Here is a 14,444-nt window from a genome sequence, read left to right as displayed (position 1 = left end):
GCTGGTAAAGGGCTCAATCACTGTTCAATCAGCACATCATTGTCACTGGCACGGTGGCACCAAGACAATGAATTGTCTTCTGCCTTCAGGGGTTCACGATTTGGTTGGAGTGGGGCAGACACATGTACACAAAACAAGGCTTCCCTTTGCCCAGGACAGACTCCTCTGGAAGGCCAGAGGTAGGCATGTACTGACAGAAGAAATTAGGCAACTGTCCCAAAGAAAAGGGTCTGGAAGGCACTGGTGCTGGTTGTGAAGTCAAGTCAGTTTGAGTTCTAGGGGAATAAAAGAAAGAAGCCGCCTACATTGTGCCTGCCCCCACCGCCCCTGGGTACACTTGGCAATGTCCGGAGGCATTTTTGGTTTTCACAACTGGAGGTAGGGGTGCTTACAGGCATTTAGTGGGTAGTGGCCAGGGACACTGCTGAGCATCCTATAGTGTGCAGGGCAGCTTCCCACAGCCCAGAATTTTCTAGAGAAACTCTGAGTCTGATGACGACACATCTCCTAAGACAAAGAAGGCTGTGATGAGGGAAGAGGCTGCTCTCACATGCTGGGTCCCCCCTGAGCTTAGGGGTCACCCAGCATGAGGGCCCAGCCTGCCATGCTGACTAAAGGACCAGAAGCACCTTGTGGGCAAGACCCAAGTCCAGCTCAGGCATGGCCTGGGGTGACAGGAAGGGAAGGGGATGACCAAAGGAGATGCATGTCTCTACAAGCATTTGCATGGAGCCTATACCATACATAGAAAGTATGGTGTAATGGCCAGATGGTCTCTGAGACACCTCTGCAATGGTGGGTGATAGCACAGTCCAAAAAATAAAATAAAATAAAATAAAGTCAAGGTTGTATAAATGATACCCAAGATGACATCATCTATTAAAAACAGACATGCACCATGCTTCCCAGGTAACCTCGCAAGGTTGCTGTGAGATTTCCAACAAGGTCAAGTTTCTGCAGTCACTGGTTCTTCTTTTTGTCTTTTGTCTTTTTAGGGCCTCACCCGTGGCATATGGAAGTTCCCAGGCTAGGGGTCTAATTGGAGCTGTAGCCACTGGCCTACACCACAGCCACAGCAACACAGGATCTGAGCTGCATCTGCAACCTGTACCACAGTGGCAATGCTGGTTCCTTAACCCACTGAGTGAGGCCAGGGATCGAACCCAAAACCTCGCGGATGTTAATCGGATTCATTAACCACTGAGCCATGGCGAGAACTCCTGGAGGTGGTTCTCACTGGCAATAATAACAGCAGGGGGATAGGGGAGCCAGCAGGCTCCCCTCCTCCCAGCCTCTGATTAATGAGCTCAGAAAATCAATGCTGGAGGGCAGACCCACTGTCTCCCCAGTGAGCAGGCTCTAGAAGGTGCCTCAGGGTGGGCACTGAGAAAGCTCCAGAACAAGGCTGTGAAAGCACCAGAGCTTTCTCAAATTAGAGTCTGGAGATCTGGCCCCTGGCCCAGGTAAGCTGTACTCTTGGGTGTACGGGCTGGAAAAGCCCTGAACCAGAGGCCTTGTCCTTCATAAGCCCGCGCCTTTCCAAACTAAAGAGCCAGAATTTTAGAGAGGCCATGCTTGGGAAAAATCCATGTCTGAAGTTTGGGAGAAGTCTAAGTAGGAAATAAGAAGTGATCAATCTGAACACAATTTAGGAGATGATCAAAGCTTTATAAATTGCAAAACCTGATTAGGAAAGATCAACTTGAGAGGAGACAGGGAGAAGTAGCAAAATAGAGTCTCTGTTTTAGAATAAAGGCTCCACTGGGTCACTTTGTTGTACACCAGAAATTGACGGAACATTGTAAATCAACCATACTTTAATAAAAAATTTAAAAAGTAAAATAAAGGCTCCAAATCACACAGTAGCATTCAGAAACCGCACAGTAGCATTCAGCGCACAGCTGCTACCTGCTCTCAAAGACCTCTCAAAATCAGCTCCCAAATATACCCAACAACACTTCAAAAGTCCAAATGCTAGTAGATGTTCTTTCTGAAAACAGAAGTGACTTGCCATATAATACTTTTAAGTCAAAAAAAAAAAAAAACTTAAGAATATTTTAGGCCAGCCCTCACCCAGTCATTTTGTTCCCCTTTTCATTTTCAGTTTCCTTTTGAAAATCATTTTACCAATGGAGGATTTTGCTACTGGAGCAGTTTTTCAATTAGAATTTGTATTTTGGCTTAGACTTTAAGGTCAACTTTTTAAGATGAAGTAACTTATGTTTTGCTCAATCTTTGCCCTCAAACGGATCTTTGCTTCTTCCTGCTTCTTTTGGGTTCAGACCAGTGCAACCAATCATGGTTGCAAGATACACGTTTTCTTTTCATTATAATCTATACATCCTAATGAGGGCTTCAAGAAGTGTCCTGAAATAATAATTATTTTAATAATTTTTAAAAGCTCACCAATTTGCTTTTGCCAACTCTTTATAACTGTAGTAATGAATAAACCCAAATACTTGTTGGAACGAAAAAAAAGGCAACCTGATATTCCTTCTACAAATGTTTTTATTTGGCCCTTCCCATGGGGAGTGAGCTTCATAAGTTCATGAAACTTACAGTTGGTGAGAAGGGCACAGTCAAGGAAAAACTTCCTATAAACTTTCTGCTGAAAACAAGGAAGAAACATCCTGAACCTGCTCACCTCTTTATAGGAGTGCAGATACCAAAGAGCCTGAAGAAACTTGCACAAGTGAAGCATGTTAGAAATGCTCTTATCATCCAGCCTTTTATTTTTTTTTTATTTTTTTCCTTTTTACAGCTGCACCACACCCACAGCATATGGAAGTTCCCAGGCCAGGGGTCGAATCAGAGCTAGAGCTGTGGCACAGGCAACCCTGGATTAGAGCCGCCTCAGTGACCTAGGATGAAGCCTGCAACAACACCAGATCTTTAACCCACTGTGTGAGGCTAGGGATCAAACCCATATCTCTCAGGGACACATCAGGTCCTTAACCTATTGAGCCACACGGGAACTCCCACCCAGGTCTTTTTTTTTTTTTTTTTTTTTTGTCTTTTTGTCTTTTTGCTATTTCTTGGGCCGCTCCCGCGGCATATGGAGGTTCCCAGGCTAGGGGTCCAATCGGAGCTGTGGTCTCCGGCCTATGCCGGAGCCACAGCAACGCGAGATCTGAGCCGCATCTGCAACCTACACCACAGGTCACGGCAACGCTGAATCGTTAACCCACTGAGCAAGGGCAGGGACCGAACCCGCAACCTTATGGTTCCTAGTCGGATTCGTTAACCACTGCGCCACGACGGGAACTCCCAGGTCTTTTTTTGAATCAAAAGCCTGGTTGAGATGGTTGGCCCATGGTCCGAGACATCCCTTTGGCACAACTAGCCTCCTTGACCACTACTGGCTTGCCTACAAAATGTGTTTAATAGATTTGTAGACATCAAAATATTACGGTGCTACAAACCGTAGAAATGTGTAGTTCTCAGGCCCAGATGAGAACAGAAGCCCTTTGTGAGCCTAAAGCCACAAACAAGTTCATACTGTCTTTCCACCACTGTCTCTCTACCTGTATGCATTTGGAACCCTCTGGAGCAGCTCTGGGAGTGAAGATGCAACAGTGAGCAGGGACTCTGGAAAGGTCTCTGACACCTGGAGTCTCCAATGGAGACTTTCAGGTAAATTAAAGGAGTAATTCAAAAGATAGAGTAGGAACACACAGCCATTGGCAACTGCAAGGACATACACAGAGAGATGTGAGAGTGAGGCTGGGTTTAGAGGGGGTGGCTGGGTGGGGAGGCAATGGCCAGGTGATCTGAGACGGCAGAAGCCAGATCAGCTGCAGGGATGCGGACGGGAGGAGGTCTTCTGGATTTCGTGACAAGCATAAGGAGATGTTATTGAAGGGTTACAAGCAGAAGACTGACACTCTCGAATTTACCTTTAAAAAAAAAAAAAAAATCACCATGGCTGCCAAATGGAGACTGGGCGTATGGGAAGCACTGCAATTGCACAGGTAAGAGATGCTGGTGGCTTGGACTAGAGTGGGCCATAAAAAGGAAGGGGATGGACCCCACACACCTTTGAGACCCAACAGGACTTGCTAACCATTGAATTCAAGGAATGAGGAGTTGGGACAAGGGACGACTCCTAGGTTTTTGATCTGAGCAACTGTGCCTACTACCTTTAGTATGAGGCCACCCCCTGAGATGTGGAGGCTTGGGGCAGGGCCCCCAAAACCTTCTGCAGAGACAAATTAGGTGTGAGGTTTGTATGTTTCTAACTTTTTTATTCTTCCGGGGCATAAACAAAGATAATGAAGCCAAACGACCAAAGGAGGGGAATGTTAACATTTTTCCAAATCCTGCATATTCTAGTTGTCCCCTTAAGGCCCAGGGGAATTTGGACACAATAAGTGACAAAGTCTGAAAATGGTGTGTTTGGTGAGAGGCTCACCAAAAACAAACTACAGGCTCCCGTATCTCTCCTTCTCAGACCCCTGCAGGGGGATGTGCTCCTGAGAGAAAAGCTTCTTGACCTCAAACAAAGAGGGGCTGGTCGAGCCCAGCACAGAAGTCGCCCAATTATTCGTCATCATATCCCTCCGACCCCCAGCCTTCCTCGGCAGCCTTCCTCGGCTGCCTTCCTCGGCTCCCTTCCTCATTCCACCACATCCGCGCTCATCTCCTGCGCCTCTGCCCGGGAGGTCGCCGCAGAGACCGCCAAGGTGGTGGCGGGGTTTTATCCGCACCGCCGGAGATCCGACCCTCAGGCCAGAAGAGGGCCTCAGCCTGAGGGTGGGATGAAGATGCGCCGGCCGTCGCGCACCAGGCCGTCGGGGCAGGGAGCTGCTGCTTCCCCACACCCCCGCGCTCACACTCAGCTTACACTCTCGCTCACAAGCACATTCACTCTCAGGCTCACACAACGCACACGCGCTCTCACGGCCACTCCGACTTGAAGGAAGCGAGTTTTTCCAAAGGCGGAGGGAGAAGTACTCCTTGCTCGAGTCTGCTCTCCCTGCCCGGGCCCCGTCCCGGGGGGTCTCGGGTTCCCCGCCTGGGCCTCGTGCCCCGTGAGCGCGGCGGCAGGCGGCGGGGCCATGAGCCCTGGGGTCGCCCTGCGCCCGGGGCCTGGCGGCGGGTCCCCTGGCGGGGCGCGGGCCCGGGCGGCGCTTACCTGAGGCGGCCGGCGCCTTGGACTCTGCGCTGAGCGCGGGCGGGGAGGAAGACGGCGGATCCGGGCCGGGCCGCCCCTCTGCCCTCCGCCCCTGCGCCTCTGGCCGCTCGCGGGGCCGGGCCAGACACACACTTCCTCAATCCTGAGGAGGGCGGGCGGCAGGCGGCGCGAAGGGTGCGTAGCGAGGGTCGGAGCGGCGGCGTTGCCAAGGAACTGGTTCGGGGAGCACCCCCACCACCACCTCCCCGACCTCCCGCCTCAGTTTCCCTGCTGCAAATCCCAGGCGATCGCGCTCATTGCTCCTGGCCCGGAGGCCCCCCGGCCCTTCCCGCTTTGGGACATCCTGCTTTCCACGCGGGGCGGGCGCGGCGCTGAGAGTGGTCGTTCTCTGCTCAACCCAGCTTCCCCTGCCCCTCTGATCCGCTCCGCTGCAAAATCCGCTGATGAACCTCTGACTCATATATGTAGATCGTATACTCTGGCAGTAAATATGGAAAAGACGGGAATATTCATTTGTGTAAAACTATAGAGCAGACTAGAAATGTGTAACTTTAAAGCTTTAATAGTTTTCAAACTGCACCCCTTCTACCACATGAATTTACTAATGTAATTATGGATGTATACAAATATGTCACTGTTTGGTGAATCATTTTAAATTGCCTGGGGTTATTTTTGAGGGGGGAGGTGGTAGATAAACATTGGGGCATATAGGCAGTTTATTATGTTTCAAGCTACCTTAACTATGTTCCCACCAGTGAGGCCATTGTACAAACGCAGAGCATAAAGATGTATGTCCATGCTTGCAGACAGGCATTGGATTTGGCTCCATGTGCCCACCGGGTAAAGAGAAGCCGGTTTGGAAAAAAGCAGATGATTCTTCACCCTGGCAGGACCTGCCTCCTAGGCTCCTCTCACGTAGTGTTACGACTAGAACATTCCCAGGATTTACCCCAAGGCACAAAGACAAATTGCCACCACCCTTACTTCCATTTCACAAAAGCCAGGCAGCTGCAGGGCCATCACGTCACCTCGCGGAAACCCAGGACTGTGGCCCCTCGGACAAGCTCCTTGGGCCCCTCTTTGGCGAGGGGACCGCCGGGCAGCTTTGCTTTACTCCCAAGAGGTTGTCCCTCTAATTCTCCTGGACTGGACGCCCTTTCAAAAGGGTGGGTGCAGTTTTGCAATCCTACCCTCATCACCGCGGTTCTAATTCCAGTATGCAAAAGGCGTTAATATGATTGCTACCGAAAAGTCCCTAATAATTTGCAAGGCGTGGCGTCCACGGTGTTGAGTGAGCCCGCGAATCTCCACAAAGCGCCCCAAGGGCGCGCGGCCCTGCCATCTAGCGGCACCGTGAGGAAGTGCATGCCCAGTGCTTGAGCAGACAACTAGTGGACGTGGCCAATGGGGGGGGGCAGCAATTCAATTTCCCTTTTAAGTAAGCCTGGGAACCGTCTTGGAAATGTCTCCACTGTAGAAAACCGTTGGGATAGTCTACACACAGGGGGCTTGTTTCAAGCTGATTATATACCAGCATTTAACTCCATCCGTTAGGCGTGTGTTAGTTACAGGTTTACAGGGGGCCATTGCTAGGTCAGTTAAGATTTCCACTGCTTTTTTTTTTTGGCCTTGCCTGGGGAATGGGAAAGTTCCAGTGCCAGGGTTGGAATCTGTGGCACAGCAGTGACCAGAGCCATAGCAGTGACACTAGATCCCTAATCCACTAGGCCACCAAGGAACTTCATCTTTCTGCTTCTTCTTGACCCTCGCTAACCACAGTCCCCCTAGCTTTTGTTCCACATTGGAATTCTCAGCATCTCATGTTGGAATGACCCCTCCTAAAGTGGGGTCAGTTGGAAGCTACCTCCTTCATCTTCCCTTTCTGCCTTCTGCCCTTTCTGAAGGTGTAGTGACCGACAACCCCCTCTGCTCTTCCAGTTGCCTTTCCTTCAGCTGGGTATTCAGTTTGCGCAGACATTTCTCCTCAGACACTTTTTCCAAATATCCCTCATTGCTCACCTTCAAGCTCAAGTCACCACATGCTAGGCGCAAAGACATTTAAGGGCTTGGTCTACCACGAGGGCATTCCGGAGAGTCCACTTCTAGAGAATGTGCCCACTGCCTGTGCCCCACCCTAACAGGTACCCAGGTGCACATGTGTAAACACAGGCACACACGCCAAGGCCAGTATATGTCCTCAGAATGGTTCCCTTCATGGTAACCCAAATGAAGGAAATGCCATGTTCCTTGAATTTTCTGCTCACATTACTACTGGGGAGTGGACGGTTTCTAAGTGCAATAAAGCATGCATAAGTGCATACATAAGAGACATCTGATCCAAGCTTCCCTTAACTTTTCTCTGAAAGTGTGGAGATTTGCCTCTGCATGGCCAAAGTGATCTGGACTCAAGGCCTAGTTGAACTTGGTGGATCTAACCATGTATATGAATATTCTTGATCCCACCTCAATGCTAGCCTATGAATCGGTGATTAAGGCTTATTGGTTTGAAGCCTTAGAAACTCTAGGTAAGGTAAACCCAAACACAGAGATCCTCATGGAGAAAAGTGAGAAAAATGGATGCTTGAGCACACAGAGGCAGGATGCAGTGTCTTCCCTGGATCTCCATGTAACCCTCCCCATCATTTTCTAATCCTCACATCCCAACTAAGACATAGAACCTCTGCCACCAACCTTGCTGCCCAGTCAGCCCCCAAAGCCATAGAAGCAAGCTTCGCACTCAGGCTAAAGTGCTGGACCTGATGAATTGAGCTAATGTAATTTTATCCTTACGTGATTGTATATAAAACATATGTGATTTTATATATAATAAAATAAGCTGTTTTGTACCAAAGTTCTAAGAAAGAAAAGCCAGCCACAGAATTAAAAGGGCTCTGGTCTTTAAATGAAAACAACAACAACAACAACAATAAACCCTCATGTTTCTCAAATATCCAACTTTATTTTATGGTTGTTGCATTGTTGAACACAATCTGCAGTTAGGGTCAGAATTTCCAGGCCAATAGATCTTTTAAAACCGTACCACAGGAGTAAACCTTAAAAGAAGTAAAATCTACTACTATATAGACTTCCATTTCTAAATACAGTATATTACAGAAGGTTAAATACACCACCTCTGTTTACTTACAACTATAAAAAGATACATTAACTATATCAATTATAAATAATGTAGCATTTCATATTAAAGGCATTATTATACAATGAAGGAATAAGAACGCTCTACTGTATTACTATCAAGGTTAGTGTCTAGAGTTACTTGAGATAAAATCCTGAAAATTCAGTGTATGAAGTCAAATCCTGATTTAACAAGCTGCTGATCATTTAAGTGATAAGTGTTAACTGATCTGGAGAAGCAAGTGAACTGCATTTTGTCTCTTTCCAACAAGAACAATAACTTCATTTCACAGATGACTTTATATATATACTTGTTTTGACATAGACCTCTACTGGGTTACTGCCCCCCAATTTAATTCTCAGACATAATTTAATTCTCAAACAGAAGCACCATTAGAAAAGTACTAGTCAATAATAGTAAAAGTGTCCAAATAACACAATTTCAGTTTGGTTTGGTTTGGTTTGGGTTTTTTTAAAGCTCTGTGGGAACACTTTCAGTTTTCCAAGTTAAACCTGGAGTGGCACATCCTTTGGATACACAAAGAGGAAGAAAAAAATCCACAACCTGTTAGTGAAGTGCTCGGGCTGCTGTGGTAGACCAGACATTATTTGTTATTGAATCACTAATTGATATCGAAATAGGAGTTTGAAAAACCAAAGCTGTACTATAACAGCAGTCTTTCCAGCTGTGTCTGTTTCACTCATCTAAAATGTGGATAACCAAACTGGAGCAAAGGAGAACTAACACCGGCTTATCATAAACCATTGAGGCAAGTGATAGAAATGCATAACTGGGAAAAGCAGCTTATGGCTCTGACTCGTAAAACATGGGACTTAACAACCCGAGGGTTTGCTATGTATGCTGTTGTGGTGTCAGAGCACTGGGTCTTCTGCAGCGATGCTGCCACTAAGTGACACTTCCTGCCTAAGAAAGTGCCTTAGTTAAGGTAGACCCGCCACATAGTGTGAGATAAGCTCTTTGGATGGCTAATGTGGTCATATTCCAAAGGCAGTACTGGTTTTAAGCTGATCCCATAGTCAATGTCAAGTCCTGAAGACTGTTCACACCCAAGGCCTTCAGGAGCCTTCCATGGTACTTGTTTCCCCAAAACTCCCTACATCGGATTCTCCTAACCTTGTTTTTAGATTTTTTTTTTTTTTTAAACTTAATGCTGATCTTTCCCACTGAATAGCAGGAGGGGCTTGTCCTGCAGGCAGGTAACCCTGAGGTTACAGGGCCTGTTTGCAGAACATGAAGGGAAATTTTTATTTTCCAAATTCTTACTGGAGTCAGAGTCAGCAAAGCATTTTTGAGTGACTGCTGGATACTTCAAATGCCATTTCCTGTTGGCTACGCCCTGAGCCTCCTCACTGTCCCCTGGGATCTGGTGGAAAGGGGAAAACAGAAATGGCCACTCGGCCCATCCCCCGGGCAGGACTGCAATTTGACACACAACATATCAGTCGACAAAACAGGAGTGTGAGAGGAAAATAAATTGTTCAAATCCAGCAGATGTAAAGTCTCCAGAAGAAAGCATCCCAGGAAGGTCAGAAATGCAGGATTTTCTTCGGCAAGTTTGATCTGCCACATTCAGCTGTCAGAAGTCTGAGGAAGGAGCCTGCCTTTCCTTCAAGGGTTCTTGTCGTCAAGTTTGATGGTGACAGTTTTCACTTCTGTGTATTCGGCTAGCGCATATTCGCCTCTGTGATCACAGAAAAGAGGGAGACGTGAAACAGGCAGGCACTTAGCCCTTCTGTACAAACTCAGCTCTGATGCTTGATCAATCAGCTAGTACTCTGTTGGGCAGAGTTGGGAGTCTGCACGAAAGGCCAAGATGCGAGGATGTAAGAGAGTCATAGCCAGGACTCCGAAACCATTAATGAGTATAAGTTCCTGGATGTGTAACTTCAGGTTACATATCAAGTGTTGTGTGTGTGACACCTTTGAAATATTCAGAAGGACAAAGGGTTTGTCTTTAAAGAAGGAAGGGGATTTTAAAAAAAGAGAAGAGTTCCCATTGCGGCTCAGTGGAAGTGAGCCCGACTAGTATCCATTAGGATGTGGGTTCGATCTCTGGCCTCGTTCAGTGGATTAAGGATCTGGTGGTACTGTAGGCTGCGGCACAGGCCACAGACATGGCTCAGATCTGGCGTTGCTGTGCCTGTGGCCTAGGCCGGTAGTTGCAGCTCCTATTCAACCCCTAGTCTGGGAGCTTCATACACTCCAGTGTGGCCCTAAAAAGAAAAATGAAAAGAGAGAATTCCCTGAGTTGGGGAAGACGAGAGTGCCTGTGTGGTGAAGGAGGCAGGCGAGCTGGGGAGCAGAGAGAACACTCTCTGCTTTGGAACTTGGATTTGGAACTTTTGCTGGCAATTTGGAGCCACTGGAAGAGACAGAAGAGGCAGAGCTGGAAGTTATTGACTGGAGGTGTGTCGTTGGAGCATCCACAAGGGGCAGGGACTTGGAGGATCTGGAGCTGCCTTTGGACAGCAGTGAGAAGAGGGAGGCAGGTGCGGAGCGCCAGGGGCTCAGATGTTAGCACAGCCTGGATACAGGGGAGTCCATGTCCTTGAATTTATGTCTCTGGTATGTGTCCTTTCTTTAAGTCTTTCAGAGCCCAGTGATGCTTCTCAGGCATCGTGAATCACCTTCAGGGCAGGTCCCTTCCTAGAACCAAGCAGGGGGCTTTGGATAGATTTAAAATCCTCTACAATACTTGCTCTGCTTCTATGTAAATAAGAATGTGAGCCTGTTTGGGAAAAGTGGGAGGAGAGGTGGTCACAGTGGCTCTGCAGCTACGAAGACTCAAGACAGAATCCTATCTCATCCCTCAGACCAGTGCCTCTTAAAGTGTGGTCCCCAAACCAGCAGCATCAGCCTCACCTCAGAACTTCCTCAAAATGCAGAGTCTCAGACCCCCCACACCTACTGTGGTAGGCAGACTAATGCTCCCCGCCTCCACACTGCACCACCAAGATGTCCACATCCTAACTCTCTGAACCTTTGAAAATGTTAGGTGATATGACAAAGGGCAATTAGAGTTACAAATGGAATTAAAATGGCTAGTTAGCTGACTTTATTTTTTTGTTGTTGTTTTTATTTTTTGGCTGTAATGGCAGCATATGGAGGTTCCTAGGCCAGGGATGGAACTTGGGCTTCAGTGGCAGCAATGCCAGATCCTTAACCCACTTCGACACAGGATAACTCCCAGCTGACTTTAAAATAGAGAGATTATTCTGAATTATCTAGGTGGACCCAATGTAATCACAAGGGTCCTTCAAAGTGGAAGAGGAAAGCAGAGAAAGAGAGAGGGAAATGAAATGACAGAGGCAGGGTCAGAGAGAGGTGACACTACTGGCTTTGACGATGAGGAAAGAGCTGACAGTCAAGGGAATGCAAGAGGCTCTAGAAGCTGAAAAAGGCAAGGAAGGAGGTTCTTTCCCTAGAGTCTCCAGAAAGGAATGCATCCCTGCACACACCCTGATTTTAGCTAAATGAGATTGGGGCAGGTTTTATCCTATAGATAATACATTCATGTTGTTTAAGCCACTGATTTTGTGGTTATTTCTTGTGGCGGCCATAGAAACCTATGGGTGGGGCTCAGAAATCTGTATTTTAGTAGCCAGGGGATTAACCAGCCATGGGAGTCTGATGCAGCTCAAGTTGGACAACCACTGGCTTAGATCCATGCAATGGAGGCAAGTTTTTTGCCTTCCCTGAGCCTCAATATCATCATCTGTAAAATGGGAATACCATCACCTCTTCATAGTTATAATGATTAGAATTAATTTATCTAGAGCACATACTATGTGCTAGGTAAAAAGTAAATGGGAGAAAGTACTATTCTTTTATTATTACTATGTCTTTGAGATTCGTTGGTAGTGTCCTAAAACAAAGTTAAAGAACCCATGATAATGGGTGCATTACTTTGTAATCTTTTCTAAACAAAACAAAATATGAAAGCCATATACGGAATGCTAACATCAATTTTTGCAGAACAGAAAACTCTATTTAAAAAACCCAAAGACCAATTATAAAACAGAAAAAAATTACAACCCTGTGCAAGAAACAGAGTGCAGTTTTCCTTAATATACAAAGCTCTTACAAACCAACAAAAAACAACAGAAGACATGATAGTCAGTTTGCAGAAAAATAAAATACAGCCTACCAGGAAGTGTTTAAAAGGTGCTCAACCCCTCACAATTAAAGAAATGCAAACCAAAAGAATGGGGAGCCCATTTTTCATATGGTGGATTACCCGATTGGGGGAAATTTTTCGGAAAACAGTTTTCCATGAGTGCATAAAATTTTATACCCAAGGAAGAATATCAATCTGATTTGTAATAGCAAAACCCCTTAAAAATAAAAAATAAAAAGCCCATCACAGGAGATCACCAATAAAAAGAGTAGGATATCCAAACCCCATTCTTAAGGGCAAAATGTACTTTCCTCCGAAAGTCACTGGAAAACAGAAAAAAAAAAAAAAATACACATTTACATCCATTGTATGCAAAGAAAATGACCTTTAAAAATGAGCACATTGTATTGCACTGTAAAAACTCCAACTAGTTAATGACTTATCAACTTAATAAAGAAGAAAAGCAAACCAAATGATGAAATCATGCTGAATTAGCACATAACTTGTAAGCCCAGCATGAAATCACTCCTGTAAGATTCAGTGCATGAACCACCTCTGTTTTTCTATTCCCACGGTCACTGCCCTAGTTCAAGTTCTTGTCACTCTTATTTGACCCACTGTGGCATTTCCTCAATGGTTTTTCACCCAGTTTTTATCGCCTTGGTACTCAAGGCTATCCATGAACTAGCCTTCCTCCCACTGGATCTCACCAGAATGTTGGGGCATTGGCACTGCCCATGATAGGGTTCCCTGCAGTGGGTTCAGAGCCCAGTACATGACTGGGCCTCAAAGGTGCCTGGGCCTCATAGGTTCCTCACTGGTAAATACATGCCAGTGAGGAATGAACAAGTGGACAAAATGGACTGCTGAACAGTGATGATCACTGAGATGGAGGGTCTGCGGAGAGAGGCCTTGACCTTCCACATGTCTGTACAGTATGGCTTTTTTGGTTGCTGTATTACAAAGCAAACCAAAGAGCTAAGAAAAGCACCCAGGAGGAAGAGAAATTGCAGGCATCATCTTTAGACAGGAAGAAATCCCAGAGGAGCCCGTGGGTGGGCGGCAGATGGCCAGCCCCCGACTCGGCGGCCAGGGATGGGGAAAACCATGGAATCCACCGCACGGTGCTCCAGCATCCAAAAAGGGAACTTACTGCCACATGAAGACATTAATTAGAGACAACAGAAAATGGAAATTGGTTTTTAAGCCAGTTTCCAGGCTCCTTGTGAATTTTGTTAAAGTAGTTTATCAAAAAGCTCTGGGAAAATATACGCCAAGGGTCAAAAAAACAGACATCCAAAAAAAAAAGTCCCAATTGTGGCTAACAGCAGGATGACACATGGACTGAGGGCAGCAGCGGATATTCCTGGACCTGCTCCACAGTGGGCAGGGGTGCCCCGGAGCCAGAGCATGTCGGAGGTGGTAGGGGGTCGGGGGGAACAGACAAGGAGAGTAGTGAGGGGACTGTGTGTGTGAATGGACCCTACACACCCCTTCCTGCAGCTTGGCCATCCAAGGACATCTGCTTTGGGGGCTGAAGTTCATGCTGTGGGAGGAGGCTGGGCCTGGCCTGCAGGGAAGAGGGCCTGGTGGGGTTCTGGGGCCCCCAGCTGTCACAGCCTGACTGGTTGAAGCAGTAGAGCAGAAGAGACAAAGGACCGTGTGTGCCCTCACTAGCTCCATTCCAGGTGGCTCACAGAGGTAACCCCTGTTGAGCAAAACGCTGTGGTGCAGGTGGGCCCAATGGTTTAGTCCCAAGTCTGTCACTTTCTGGCAGTGTGACCTGGGGAAGGCACAGAGTCCCTGGGCAGCCCTGGGTTTCTTCATCCAAAAGCAGGGGTAGCAGCAGTACCCACTTGCCAAGAACTGAACGTGTGTAGCCCCCTGAAATTCATACATTAAAGCCCTCAACCTTAATGGGAAGAAAGTAGGAGGTGGGGCCTCTGGGACATGATTAGGTCAAGAGGGTGGAACCCTCAGCTATGGGATTAGTGTCCTTTATAAAAGAGATCCCAGAGATCACCCTCCTCTCTTCCACT

The 14,444-nt window shown here is 47.1% G+C and overlaps 2 protein-coding genes across 3 annotated transcripts in view; both read right to left on the bottom strand.

Moving 5' to 3' along the window:
• Positions 1-5,187, bottom strand: part of LRRK1 (leucine rich repeat kinase 1) — a 130,240-nt gene extending 125,053 nt beyond the window's left edge. For both annotated transcript variants that reach the window (XR_014815340.1, XM_021098586.2), the window contains exon 1: positions 5,135-5,187. The gene's annotated coding sequence lies outside the window, so the exon portion shown is untranslated. The remainder of the gene's footprint in view (positions 1-5,134) is intronic.
• Positions 5,188-8,073: 2,886 nt separating this feature from the next.
• Positions 8,074-14,444, bottom strand: part of ALDH1A3 (aldehyde dehydrogenase 1 family member A3) — a 40,044-nt gene continuing 33,673 nt past the window's right edge. The window contains exon 13 of the mRNA XM_021098574.2: positions 8,074-9,969. Coding sequence (XP_020954233.1) covers positions 9,897-9,969 — 73 coding nt within the window. The 3' untranslated portion in view covers positions 8,074-9,896. The remainder of the gene's footprint in view (positions 9,970-14,444) is intronic.

This window comes from Sus scrofa, chromosome 1 (genome assembly GCF_054392235.1).
Source record: "Sus scrofa isolate SSC_HxYL_T2T_F1_AM1 chromosome 1, Sscrofa_HxYL_maternal_Yorkshire_Landrace_v2.0, whole genome shotgun sequence".
In the NCBI taxonomy this organism is placed as follows: Eukaryota; Metazoa; Chordata; class Mammalia; order Artiodactyla; family Suidae; genus Sus; species Sus scrofa.
Note: the sequence above shows the minus strand (reverse complement) of the source record. Positions and strands in the feature narration are given on the sequence as shown.